The 13,577-nt window shown below is 43.8% G+C and overlaps 1 protein-coding gene across 6 annotated transcripts in view; it reads left to right on the top strand.

Moving 5' to 3' along the window:
• The window catches only part of ATP2B1 (ATPase plasma membrane Ca2+ transporting 1), a 551,789-nt gene that overhangs the window by 123,772 nt on the left and 414,440 nt on the right, over positions 1–13,577 (top strand). For all 6 annotated transcript variants that reach the window (XM_069628007.1, XM_069628002.1, XM_069628005.1 and 3 more), the window contains exon 2: positions 8,848–9,282. In XM_069628007.1, coding sequence (XP_069484108.1) covers positions 9,075–9,282 — 208 coding nt within the window. In that variant the 5' untranslated portion in view covers positions 8,848–9,074. The remainder of the gene's footprint in view (positions 1–8,847; positions 9,283–13,577) is intronic.

Genomic DNA, 13,577 nt, shown 5'->3' with positions numbered 1-13,577 from the left:
TGCAGCCTATGTATTTTTGTTTTGCTCCTCTCGCTACTATTGGGATGTGCCAATACGTTGAAATACTTGTGTACCTTATGAAAGCATTGGTGATGAATGAGGAGACGGCACTCGTTCTGAAGTGGGGGTGGCTTTGTACAAACTTCGAGACACAGAATTGACCAAACAATATGTCCTCGTATACGGGTCTTGAGATGGGATGTTAATTAAACTTTGTTCAGATAATATGCATATCCATGAAAGCATATCAACATCAAAACCTTATCATTTAAATACAATCATAAAACCAACACAGTAATCAATAAATCAAATTACAATAAATTCATATCAGTCGAATTCTTATGGCTTTTACTTGCCATATTGAACCAGTGAAGTTGACCCTGGCATGTATAGCATCCTGATTAGTCGATACTCTGATACAAATGTGTTGTTTGAGCACATGATCCTGTTCTTAACTATATAAGGTGTAAGAAGCCCTTTTCTGTATTTAATATGCAATGGACCGAAAAATATAAACATTTTTTTCTGCTGTTGAAGTGTAATTGCTGGGTCTTGTCTACTACCACTTGGACACAACACTTACTAGTGGTAGAATATTGAACCTAAATCTGTATAGGGTGGACTCTTTGAAGGGCATATTAACTATCTCTGGTATGCCTCGCATCCCCAAGTTGTCTTGATGCACAAAGTCTTTAGTTACCGTGAGCCTAAGGAAGATCCAGAAAGAAAATGGGACATGAAAAATTTATTAAAAGCTGCCTTAATGTTGTCTTCTGTAGACAAAAAAAGATTCTCATTCCTCTATAAAGGCTTACGATTAGATAAAAGGGACCTAATAAATTTAACTCACTTCCATTGTAAACCTTCTGTTTGGTTGCTTATTTCCCATAGGTCCTTTTTGTGCAATGAATTTTAAACCTTCAATTGTGTTCATAGCGGGCCAGAATTAAATGGGTTTTTATCAAGGCAGCGTAGTCACTAGGTTGCACACCAATCTCTCTGTATTGGTATGGTAATATTTATTTGTAAAGCGCCTATACACAAGGCAAGTGTTTCAAAGCGCTCAAGGAAGGAGGGAACAGGGGGGAAAAATAGTCATTCAGAGCCCTTAAATTTCTGAACGATTATAGTCTGTACAGGCAGAGTAAGTGCATATAATACAGTTAACAGTGTAGATAACAGCACATGGGTCTTACTACAATTCTGCAGTTTTTCAAAGTGCCTTTAGGTACCACCATGCATGGAGGGGCCGACAGGGAAGAGACTATCTTCAAAGGCATGGAACGTTCAGATCGTGCAAGTGCACAGACGGTACAAGTGAGGGAGAAACTAGTGCAGTCAGTAAGAAACTGGGGTAAGTGCTGTGAGATGCCACTCTCATGGGTCATTGACAAGTGCAATAGTGATGAGGCAATTGCTGGCCTGGAGGCAAGTGTGGGAGTACTGGCAAGGGTGTCGGGGACTTGAGACAGAGGAAGATTTTTTTTTTTCACTGGACTTAATGAGGTCAGGCTCAAGACGGAGGGCGGCAGGGTGGCTGTTCCAGAGGGAGGCAGCCCCTGCTGAGAATAATGATCTTCCTCCAAAGCTCTGCTTGGCGACCCGCCTGTTAAAATGGATTTCTGAACTCGCAGCTGGAGGAGCAGTGGTTCAGAAGGCCAGCCTAGTTTCTTGGAACAGGGTAATCTCTGGACAAGCCAGACTAAACAGGGTAGCGATGGCGGCGGTCAAGACTAAGTCTCAAGAGGAGTGATGGTGACGGAAAGACCTCAATGAGCACATAAAGCAAGGACACTTACATATTACTCCAGACAGGTGTTATATTAAAAATATAGACACATGTATTACAAAGCCTTTGTAACATCGACCATAGCAAAGAATCACAATAATACTAAAGTAAAACAACACATCACACTCAATACAATATATATATACAAGACCGAGGGGTCTAAGGAATTAGGAGCACGTAATATTTAGACTACCTAGATGGGGAGGAAAACAGGCAGTGCAAGTAATCATTAGACCCACTTCGACATCAGCAATTCACCTAACTAGGAGGAAGTCCGAGCCCTACGAAGAGAGGAACCTTATGCTCAAAAGTACCTGCATGCACTGGTGCCAATGGATAAAGTAGGGTCTCTCCAGGGGTCTCGGGCAGTTCAGGAAGGTAAATGAAGCGATGAAGAACAAGTTCCCCATTACTCAAGCAAGGCCTCCACTTGTGGACAGAGGCAGGGTGAGAGTGCGGGATAGATTGTCTATTTTGCAACAGCGGTAGAAAAGAAAGGGACTCCTGTGCGAGGGGCCACCGGTTGGGGTATGGACTGCTCACCGGTCCCCGACGCAGGCAGACCCGGACTTCTCCAGTTCGGTTCACGTTGCTGGCAGGTTCAGCTGCAATGATCAGGACGTCTCAACACCATGTAGATTCTGTGTAGCAGGGTGCAGGGTCGAGGGTGTCCCAAATGTAGCGGACGTGCACAGGCTGTTACCGCAGCAGGGCAACACGGCAACCGTGTTTACTCTGGTCCGGGCGCACTCGTCTCACTTCAGACCTGGGAATGCCAAGTGTACGAAATTCGGTGCGAGGGTGCCGGGGACGCAGAGCAAGCAGTAGCCCAAGTTTCGAGGGCTTCCCCGAAACGGCGGTGGTGACAAAGCAAAGCATCCTTCGTAAACTTGTCAGCCCACTGGTTGGCCCAGGGACACTTCCAAAGAGGCTTACTTGCAGGGTTTGATGAAGGTGCCGGGAATAGTTGATCCCACTATTCCAATGGGTCGAAGCGCCTTCGCAGACCTTCTAGGACGATCAGATGCAGAGGGGTCACGCAGGACAACAGCAGCTCAGGGTGCCAAACCTTCAGCGGGTCACCAGCGGTTCCTCGACTCAGCTTCTTGTTGCAGGATACTTGGCTCCTTATCCCTTGTTCGGTGTGAACTCAGGAGATCGACATGGTAGTGGTGTTTTCAGCCTCCTCTTATCCAAAGTTTCCTTTGCGCCAAAAACGGAGAGGACCCAATGGGAGATCTGCTCACAAACACTCACACCATACGTGGACCTATCACAGACCACGGTGGTCCCAGGCATTCAGAACACTCCAGACTCTCTGGCACCCAGGATGTGTATTGGGAACAGACATCCCAGCCCACATCCTGGAGGTATACACACAAGGCATGCAGAAGCCCGTGAAAGCTTTGGGTTTCGCAGGAAAGTGCATGACCAAATAAGGATTGACCCGGGTCGGCTCGACCTTGGGAAGGTGAAGAGGCAAGATGGCCAAAGGACAGGACAAAGAACCTCGTGGCATGGCCATTTTGGAGCCAGGCCACTCATTTGTGCCAAACGCGGTAAGCGCAATAACATGGCGAAAAAGGGTTCAAAACACAAGAGAAACGATAGCTGCCACCAGTCCTGTCCGTGACACACTTGCACAGTTAATAAGTCCAGCAAGAGTTTCTAGGGCCTTTGGAATGACTAGAGACCCAAGAGCGTGGTAAAGTAAGTTACAGTGCACTCTTGTTTCATGTTGCACAAAAGTTGCAACATGAGGCAAGGACTAAGGGAAACAAAGTCTCCCAGTACTGACTCTCTTAAGGGCATGTCAGTTTCCCCATAAGAATTGAGCGAAAGCCCAGAGGAGTGCGGCGGAAGGCTGCACTTCTCTGGTAAAGTCTAGATCAGGGTGTAAAACAGCAGCAAAAAGTTTGGGGGTTGCCATATGGAGGGAAAATTACATACAATATGAAATCTTTCCTAACACCGCCTCACTCGCAGAAGGGTGGAGGTAGATGAGCGCAGGGCTCGGGAGGGACAGTATTTAGATGGGCTTTGTTGCAGATAGGTAGGACTCGGGACCCTGAATTTGATCTTTGGAGCAATTGGAGGGATTTCAGAACCGACAGATGTGGTCCCTGTCCTTGAGGGCAAGGGTAAGTCTTGCGGTTCTGTTCTCGTTCTCTCAAGGCCAAAGTAGGTTGTAGTAAATAGGTGGTTCAATAAACGTTTAATGTGCAGTAAGCAACCCACTTTATCATATCCACCAAGAGTTTAAATTCTGTATCAGATCTTTGCTCAGGGTACCGTGATGACCACCCCAAAGGGCATTTTTTACAAGCTAGCGGTATCGGAAAAATACTATCTGATAAGAATGTGGTAGTTGTTTCAATATGCGTTGAGGTCAGTGCTTGAGGAAGGAACCATTCAGAATCGTGAAAGAAAGTAGTTCTCCACTTTCTGGAGACTGTCCCACTGCATCTTCTCCTATGCCCAAATGTTGCAACCATAGCTGCCAGAAGGTATCGCTTTGCCCCTCTGTTCACAGAAATCAAAATATTCCAGTTCCACCCTAAATTTAAAAATTAATAAAAACTAGATGTAAAAGACATTTTATTTGTACTCTGTTTATACATTAGCACAGTTAAAAAAAAAAAAATGCTGCTTACTTGTAATGTTGTCCTCCCTGAAACCACCCGTAAGGTCGGACGGAGATCAGCAGCTTTTTTTCCTCTGTCCACACCTTTGCCCATACACTTTTGAAATTCTATCAATCAGGGAAATTGGGTGGTTGTTCTCAGAACGGCCACGGTCTCCCTATTCGTACATTGGTATCGTTTCTGCCCATAACCAATTCTTGGAAGAAAGAAACTCCAGTGAATAAAGACATGCAAGATTGGTCCACACATTGATGAATTTGTTTGAAACAAATTGCCTTGTATATTATCAGTTCCAGGTGCCTTTCCTGTTTATCTCGAGGCTCTCAAATCTTCAGCTTCAGAAAAGGCTAGTGATATCCAGGTGAGACCATGATCTCGTCAGTCTTGTGATGTTCTATTAGAATCTACCTTGGGAGATGGGATCCCCGTGAACAGGCACTGCATGCCCATCCCCAAAAGAGTTGAATTTAAATTTGATTGAAATTTCTGTTGGTCTTATGCTTTGCTCATACAGTTTTATAACGTTGGTGCAACTTCTGCTGAAGCTCTGGTTTTGGATTTATTTTTAACTCTTCTTGAATAGACAGTCCTCTACAATTTTTCAGTCTTTGTTCCAGATTCTGTCTGTGTGGATCTCCAAAGAAAGGCTGGCACAGAAGCAACGCTTGTTCCTGTTTTAAACATGATGGATGTTTATGAAATGTCTTAAATTAGTCACACCCCTGTTAGGTTCATGTTCAGGCAGGACATCCATCTCCTGGAAGATTGTATTTTTATTTATTGCAAATAAACGGGAAGTGGAGAATGGCCCATTACAGTGTACCTTTACATAGTTGTGTGAATGTCGGTCGTGATGAGCCAGGTGATGTTGGGATAAGGAGTGGTTTGTCTGTGGGAAACATAGAAAGGCACATATGGCAGCACATTGACACACACAGCTAAGGGTTTGATTTCATGCAAATCATATACTATATCGGTATTTGGGTGTGCAGAGGATATTGGGGCAGGGGCTGAAGAGGAGTAAATAATGCTCCTTCTCCCGCTAGAATAATTGAGCTTTTGCCCAGTCCTTAAATACGTTAAACTGAACTCCTTTTGAGGTCAGGTGGGAGACCAATCTATTGGTAAGGTGCCTCCTAAAGAAAAGCAGCGGGATCCACACTGGGGGATGGGTATTGTTGATGGTTGAAGAGCCATAGCAAGAGAGTAGAGAGGTGGATGAAACACGGTTGTGTGGGGACACCCATGAATGCCTTTCAAGAAAAGGAGCTTGTCTTGAAGTTTGTGTATTACCTTCTAGAGAGCCAGCCAGACCTCTCCTTGTTTTTAGTTGTAACATTTGGTGCAACAGTGAAGCAGAGCAACACATCTCCCAGAGCGTACACTGAAACCTTTAGATCAGGTCACTTGGGGATTGAACCTTGTGCTGCATTGAAATATTCTACCATTGCACAGAGTGATCCTCTGAGTTTTAGAAAGCGTGGGGTGAGCACAAACGGTGAGTAAATATCAGGTGTCGAGTTCATGCTTCTGTCTCTTGTCCATCTGTAACTTGGACCTCTTCTTTCAGTTTCCAAACTATTCAACAATGTCAGGATTGGGAACTATAGTCTTCCATGTTCAATCCCAGAGCCTCATTTCAAATTGAATTTTGACACCCAAATCTCATCATTTTGTTGCAGTTTCGTGACCTTGGTTATTGTAACATATTTGCTTCCAAAGCTGTCCCAAGTGGTCAGCTTGCAGTTGCCAAATGTCTTTTCATTAAAGGGTGCAAGGGGTTAAAGTATGATAGAATGTCATAGCTGATCTACCTTTCTTGGTAAAATTTCCAGCTGTCTGATTAAGTTTAGTTGCATATCGAGTCGTATGGGTAGTACATTTACATTTCTTTGTTTAGCCACATGTAATATTCATTCTGCTTCAAATGTGTGGTGAAGGTTACTGTAAGTGTACCTACCCCAATCTAGAACATCAGAAACGTGGGAGCTAGGTTTTATGTGATGGAAAGCTGCCATTCCCTTTTCCCTAGTTTGTGGAGTAGCCTACATGTAGCCTTGGTCTTTCTCTTTGCAAGCAGGATGTTTAACATTTGTACTTCCTTGGGAGAGGGGTTGGAAACCTGCCATTCATTTAGTGTTCTGGACTACTACACTCATGAGCCCTCACCATTGTCTAAGCTTGCTGGAGCTGGTGGGAGTTGGAGTCTAAAACATCTGGAGAGGCAAAGGTTGTAGATGCTTGCTTAAGGGAACTACTTTATACACATGTGAAATTAAAATGGTCAAATATTGTCCGTGGACGTATGTATACATCGTAATTTCCATTGGGTAGCATTGTATTCTGGGCGCATTGTCCATCAATTAAAGGGATAATTGGATACCTTTGCTTCCTTGGGATTTACAACTGGACCCCTTAACGTTTTAGTCTTCAGGATGTGTTGGGTACCTCCTGGACCTTGGCTTTCTCTGGATTCACAGCAGTTCCTTTTTTGGCATTGGCTTCTTCAGAATTCACACTGTGTCCCTCTTGGACCATTAACTTCAGGATTCAAAATGTACACCCATAGATCTTCATTCTACTCTTCCCAAGAGGCCTCTAAGGAATACACAACGGACCTTTCTCTAGGTCTTGCTTTTAGGGTTCACAATTGACCTCTCTCCAGGCATGGACTTCCGATTGTATATCCATCCTTTCTCCTTGGCCTAAGCATGAACCTTTGACAGAGGTTGTTGACAAAGATACGAGTACCTGGACCCCCCCCCCAATTCCCACAAGGCAAAGTGGAAACGACATCCACATTCTAAGCAGTTCCTTCGACTCGGATTCCCCTCCTAGCGCGTACCTCCAACTAGGATTCACTAGATTTTTGCAGAACCTGGTCGGGCTCAAACAGTGAGCCCTCTTGGCACAAGTATCATCTGTCTTGCTCTACCATTTGTTCACAGGTATAGGGACAGACATCTGTGCCCCTTGCAATCTGTGCTCTTTCTAAGCTTTCCTTGCCCCGTTCATATTCTTCCCCCTCGGAGGGCACCTTTCGCCATTTGTTTGTTCCTGACTTGCCCTTTAATCTGCAAGCATGATTGGTCATTCCCCTCGTAATGGTAACACCCTCTTCTTTAGTGTCTTCCCAGCTTCAGGTTTGTATTAATAAATTAGCCTAGAGACTGGTATTTCTTAAGCCCCGTGAGGAGTTGAAGCATGCTTAATCACCATCTTGGGGTTACTTTTCTCCATTTTGTGCAATGCCCTATGGCGTAGTTTCGAATCTCTCTGGACCAGCAGGTCGCAGCATCCCTCGACCTCAGAGGCGCTCTCTGCAGGTAAGTCTTGGCTTGTTGATTCCCAGCCTGGCAATATTCCTCTAGGACTTTGCTGTTATCCATGAGTACCGGTAAGATGCACTCTGGCAGTTTTAATCAAACTACCTCCTCGGAGTCTGCAGCGTACGCTGTGGTTTAACAGTTCCACAACAAGTGGTTATCCAGTTATGGGAAGGTGCCTGTGTGTTTATACGTTTTGTTCTTAATGTCCAGTGGTTACAAAATGTGTTCAAATTTGAAATCAAAGGGAACCAAGGTGTTCTCAAACCTGTACTCTCTCCAGCTCTCGTCCGTGTCTTCAAGGGAGCGCTCCTACTGGATCCTACCTCCACCATCCTCTGGTAGACACATTGGGAGTGGCCAGGCTAACCCCATCCCTATTGGCCCACTACTGCTATAGGAAAATATGGCGAGTTAAGCCAACTCGCCACTTCATTCAAAACTAAGGTTTGGTGGTAACCCATTCGGCATAAAGCATGAATTTTCCTTCACCCTCGCAACTTGCCCTTGGAGACCAGTGGGATTCCTACCGGTCAGGGCCATTTTAACTCTTGTGGTCTTCCTTGTCGGTCTTAGATCAAGGTAGAATGGTAATTGTACTGCCTAATCGTAGCTCGAGAATGTTGTTTGATGGGTAGAGCGGTCCTCAGCTAAGAAAGATGAACAATGACTTGGACTGAAAGAGTTGCAGTAAAAAGATGCGTTGTTTTTTTGCCAGCTGATTCTGAGCTAAACACTGGCTCCAGAGATCTGATATGGCTGATCTTTGCTTCTGTATTTATTAGAACAAAGTGGTAGATCTGTGCCACTTTCCTCAGACCTTATGGCAAACATTACACATTAATCCGAATTCCTGCTCCAATCCTTAGTTGGCCACTAGCTTTCGGTGCTGCATGGTTCATCGTGCCCGAGCCTACATGCACCTCTGTCCGTTTCCAGTTATGCTATTTCCTAGTCATGTTACTGCATCTCCTTTCAATAAGTACTAACAAAGCCTACTGTGATGAAAGTTAGATCATTGTGCTTTTGCTGCATACGTTATTTTATTATGTATTGCATAATGCTCAAACTGCTTTCTTTATTTCAGGTCTTTCCAAGATTATAATTAATGTGGAGAAAAGGAACTCGACATGGAACAATATTCAAGATGCCGCTTTGGAAAGCTTCCCTGATGCCCGGTTTTTATTTCTCATGAAATGTATTTTGTACAGTGATTCTCTTCATCTCAAAGGGATTCTTTTCCATTTTTGGAAATTTAAGTCCACAATTTTTGCCTGAGGGTACTTTTTATTTATTTGGAGGGTTGAAAGCATCATGGGGGACATGGCTAACAATTCAGTTGCATATAGTGGTGTAAAAAATTCTGTGAATGAAACGAATCATGGAGCTGATTTTGGAATTACACTTAATGAACTGCGTGACCTTATGGAGCTGCGATCCACAGACGCGTTAAACAAAATTCAGGAGAGTTACGGTGACGTTTATGGAATTTGCACAAGATTAAAAACATCACCACACGAAGGTAAGGATTACACTGTACCTAAAAGTTGTCTTAAGTGAATGTTGTCCACTTGCGTGTGTACTGGTTCAGCCCCATTTGTGATGTCACAATGAATACGTGATATGTTACATTTTAAAAGCTAAAATTCAGTTTTGTCCCAAAGCGATGGTGTGTACTTACTAAGTTGGTAATGGGGAGTAAAAAGTGTCAGCGCTTTATATTTTGTATTTGTTTCATATAGTGCTTTAATCCAAAACGCTTTCCATTCGAACAGAATACATAGAACATTCTTTTCTCCTAAGGCTATTCCGTTTTTTTCTGCTAGTTGCAACAGACTGCTTCTTACCACTCGGCGTGGGATTGGATTGTGCTATTTAATGGGTCGTCTAAACTGAGTGAAACTTGAATTATATCCATGGATTTCAGGTCATGGAGAAGGCTGTTTGTTGCTAGACCCAGTTGTGTGGCATACATTGTCTAAAGGGAGCACTAACCACTCATTAGACAGATTAAATTATCATATTCTGATGCCACTACAGTTTGCTGGTGAAATGGCCACAGCTCATCTGTTTAAAAAAAATAAAAAAAAATCCAACCTCCCTTACTCGTATTCTTTATTCGTACATCTTGCTTTTTGTTTTTTAATTCCATTCATTTGTGTAACCGTTTGATTGCCCTTGAGACATACTATGGAAGTCCGAAATTGCTTTTAAAACCCTTAAATTCCTGTCCCCCCTGGTGTGTGGCTAGTTTTGAGCATGGTGGTTTGTGATTAAATTAACTACACGAATTCCTTGTATGGCAGACTGCCAAGCATTGACGTCCAGATGCTTCAACCAATTTGAAATGCATGTGTTCCCTTGACAACACCGCAAAGACAACTTCCATGTAACTGAAGCATGTAGGATTCGCTGGTTCCCTGTATATTGCTGAATAATTAAAGTTTTGTGCATTGTCTAAATGTATCTCCCGGGATTCTGCGTTTTTACCTTTCCAATGGTTTCATATTCCCAAAATAGCTTGCACACAGGCGCTGAAAAGCAGAAAGTGATTCTTTGATAACAACGAATGATAATTCAGAGTAGCCTGAAACTATGAAACCTGCTCATTGCTACATTGATCTTTCTCCCACATTATAGGCCCTTGCAGTATAGGCTCAAACTCCATCTTTAGCTACACACAGTGTACTTGAAGCGGTTAAGACTAGTGTCTAGATGCAACTTGGCACAGAAGTGCATGCATCTCCTGTGACATGGTGTTCTCTTCCACTCTGGGTACAAAAACCTCTGACGATCAATATTCTGCATCTGTGAGAACAAAATATTTAATCCATCTGGACAGTAAACATCAGAAATCAAAATGCACAAGTGTTTCCTCTGGAAACCTCAATGTTAGACATTGATCCACTTTCCAGCAGAAATCCTGTTTACTCATTAATAAGCATTGATGCTGTGATCTGTCCGAATCTTTACATTTTCAACAAAGACTAGAGCTTCTCCTCAAAACTACTGCAGATGTCTTTGACCCTCCTCTGAAATGGTTTGTCTATTTCCCACAAGGAATTTCTGCAGCGATTAAACCAGGATTAATTTTGGGATTCTGGCATCTGTCATTTGCAAATTCCCACCAACTTTCCCCTCGAACCATTATAGTGTTTAGCTAGTTAACTATTAGCATTCGTTTGTCAAACTGTTACCCTGCTGTGTTTCTGAAAATTCCTGAGTAGACCTTCATCCAAATCCGGTGTTTGCATGATGGGCTCCAGAGAAGCAAATGCAATGCTGCGGATTGTGTGGTGTAGTAAGTGGGAATGAAAACTGCTTTGCATGCAACCAGTTGGTACAAGGGAAACCAAACGCACGTTGAGATGCTTCCCAAAGTTATTGGGACTGTAGTGTGTTGGATGTAGAGAAACTGAAGGGGACATTAACAAAATCATAGACACTTCCGACAATCCAAGGCAGTCCTCCATTCTGTATATTTGATCCAGGGTTGTTTATTTTTCTGTTTAGTTAGGTGTTGGATGGGAAGAAATGGGTAAAATATGAAATATTGACAAATTGTGAAGGAGCACTTAAGGGAACTAATATGTAAGATCATGGTCTCTGCGTGGAAATTGTCACAAGTTGCTTTGGAAAATTGCGGTTTAATCTGCAATATTGTGGCTCAGAATGAAATGGATGTAAGTGAACTTGACTCGTCTGTAGACCAGTCGTTCGGACAACCACATATAGCCATTACCAGTTGTAAGTCAAAATGTACAAACTGCCGCTCCAGACGTTTGGTGGCCATGTAAAATGTGCCTATTTTTTATGGGGTTGTTGGAGGCTTACATCCTTACGGAGTGATCTCACACAAGCTTTTCAAGATTACGACTTTCCAAGTGAAAGCGAATCCATGCCTCATTGTATGCGTTTCTCTCAAAATAAAACAAATTGGATTGGAGAAATAGATAATTCCTTATTGTGAGCAATGCTCAAAGCAAAGGTAAGTCTTTTCATTTGTATAACAAGCCCTATGACTCCTTCTCTGCTGCTGAAACATTGACTGCACTCTGTCTTTTGAAATGTACTACTGGAAGGCAGTCGGGCGTGTGAATGCCAAACACTGTGCTGTGTAATGGCTAGATGGTCAGACTGGTAGAGATAGACTTGGATCATTAGAGAACCACCAGCAAGCCTAGCGGAGATGGGAATGCTACCATGCGCCAGAGTCCAGAGTTCATCCTTGCTGATGGGGGCGCATTGTGCTATACGGATCACAGCCCAGTGATGGAAAATGGAAGAGGGGGATACTTTAGTAATGATCTAACCGGGAGCTTCGTACAAGCATGCATAATCCTCAGGCGGTAGCACTCAATAGATGAAAACTACCATGAACAAAGCAACACGAGGCACAAGCGGTGACGTAACCAACCCAAAGCAAGGTTATCCTCTGATAATGATAGGAATGATGTCTCGTTCACAATCCACTCATTATGCAGGAGAAGTCAAGAGGTATTTAAATGCTGCGTATGTGGCTGCACAGTGTGTTAGGAAATGCTTCTTTACAAAGTTGGAAATTGGCACAGCCCCCTGTAGTTCCTTGGTTATCAATATAGTGGAAATAAAATGATCTAACGTTTCTGAAAGGGGGGCTGGGGACGGGGGAGGAGTGTTCAAGCTGTGCCCTGAGATGGCATCTAGAATGCAAGAGGACCGCGTTTAGTCAATTACAGAACTAACTTGTCAGACCTGTTTTAATTCTACGTTTGGCATCTATAAATGTTATTTTCAAATTATACCGAAGAAAGGTTTCGTGTTCAAGGCCTGCTGGCTGGATCAGGCCCGTGAAGCCCTCTCCCTCCCTCCCACACACAGTACAGTGTCCATTCCAGAGGTATGCACTCTGACAGATTCAGGGGTGGTGTTGGGTCTGGAAAAGATCTGGGCCTTCGCTAATATCGGGACTTTCTATCCGGGGCTACTACCAAAACACCCGGGTCTATAGCCCCCACAGCCCCCTCCACCGCCTGCACCCCCCCCCCTCTCCTCCTAGCAACGCTTCTGGACAGATCAAAGACAAAGCTTCTTGACTGAGGAGGCTTCAATTTCAGTAACGTGAGATGCGCTGTCCCCAGTAGCTGATGGTTTGCAGCGCGCCCACGGGGGAGGGCAATCGCCAACAAGGCACCGAAGGCTCGTATTAAATTGTTTCATTTAGGCAAAATCCGAATATTTTTTTCTTTGGCCACCCCCAAAGAATTTGGCACCATGTATAAAGGAACAATACAGGTGTGTGCCCGCTGCTTCAAGGAGTTCGCTTAAGAACGTTAGCATGCATTAAAAAAAGCCAAATCGTAAACGTGCACCCCAAAACGAATTTAGACCTCCAGTCTGAGATGCAGCTCTACCAATCCTTTAGATATTTGAAATCGGTGTAATTTCTCCTGACATGCAATTTATTGTGAAACTTATAAAGTGCTGCGTCGGTGAAGGTATGGCAAATACTTATATCTGTGTACTGTGCACCAATAGTGTGGCACAACACGTTCCAGTGCGGACTTACATGCTTTGCTGTAGTGAAATGCTCCCATGTGCTGGTTTGTCTGACATCTGAAGTTTTGGAATAGTCCATGTGTTCTCCCTGGAGACCTGTTGTACATCTAATGGCAGGGAGGGCCGAATATACACACAAGTTTCGTACAGTGAGCCGACTGTATGGGGATGAGCGAGCCGTAGAGGCGTCTGTACAGGATTTTGAGTAAAATATAGAACGTGTTTTGGGGTGTACCCGTAACCGGAGCAGTGTGCTGCTTGTTCTTGTAATGGCATTGC

The sequence above is a fragment of the Ambystoma mexicanum genome, chromosome 12 (assembly GCF_040938575.1).
Source record: "Ambystoma mexicanum isolate Mex_15411 chromosome 12, UKY_AmexF1_1, whole genome shotgun sequence".
NCBI classification, from domain to species: Eukaryota; Metazoa; Chordata; class Amphibia; order Caudata; family Ambystomatidae; genus Ambystoma; species Ambystoma mexicanum.
The sequence above is the reverse complement of the archived record's forward strand: the minus strand, read 5'-3'. Positions and strand labels throughout refer to the sequence as shown.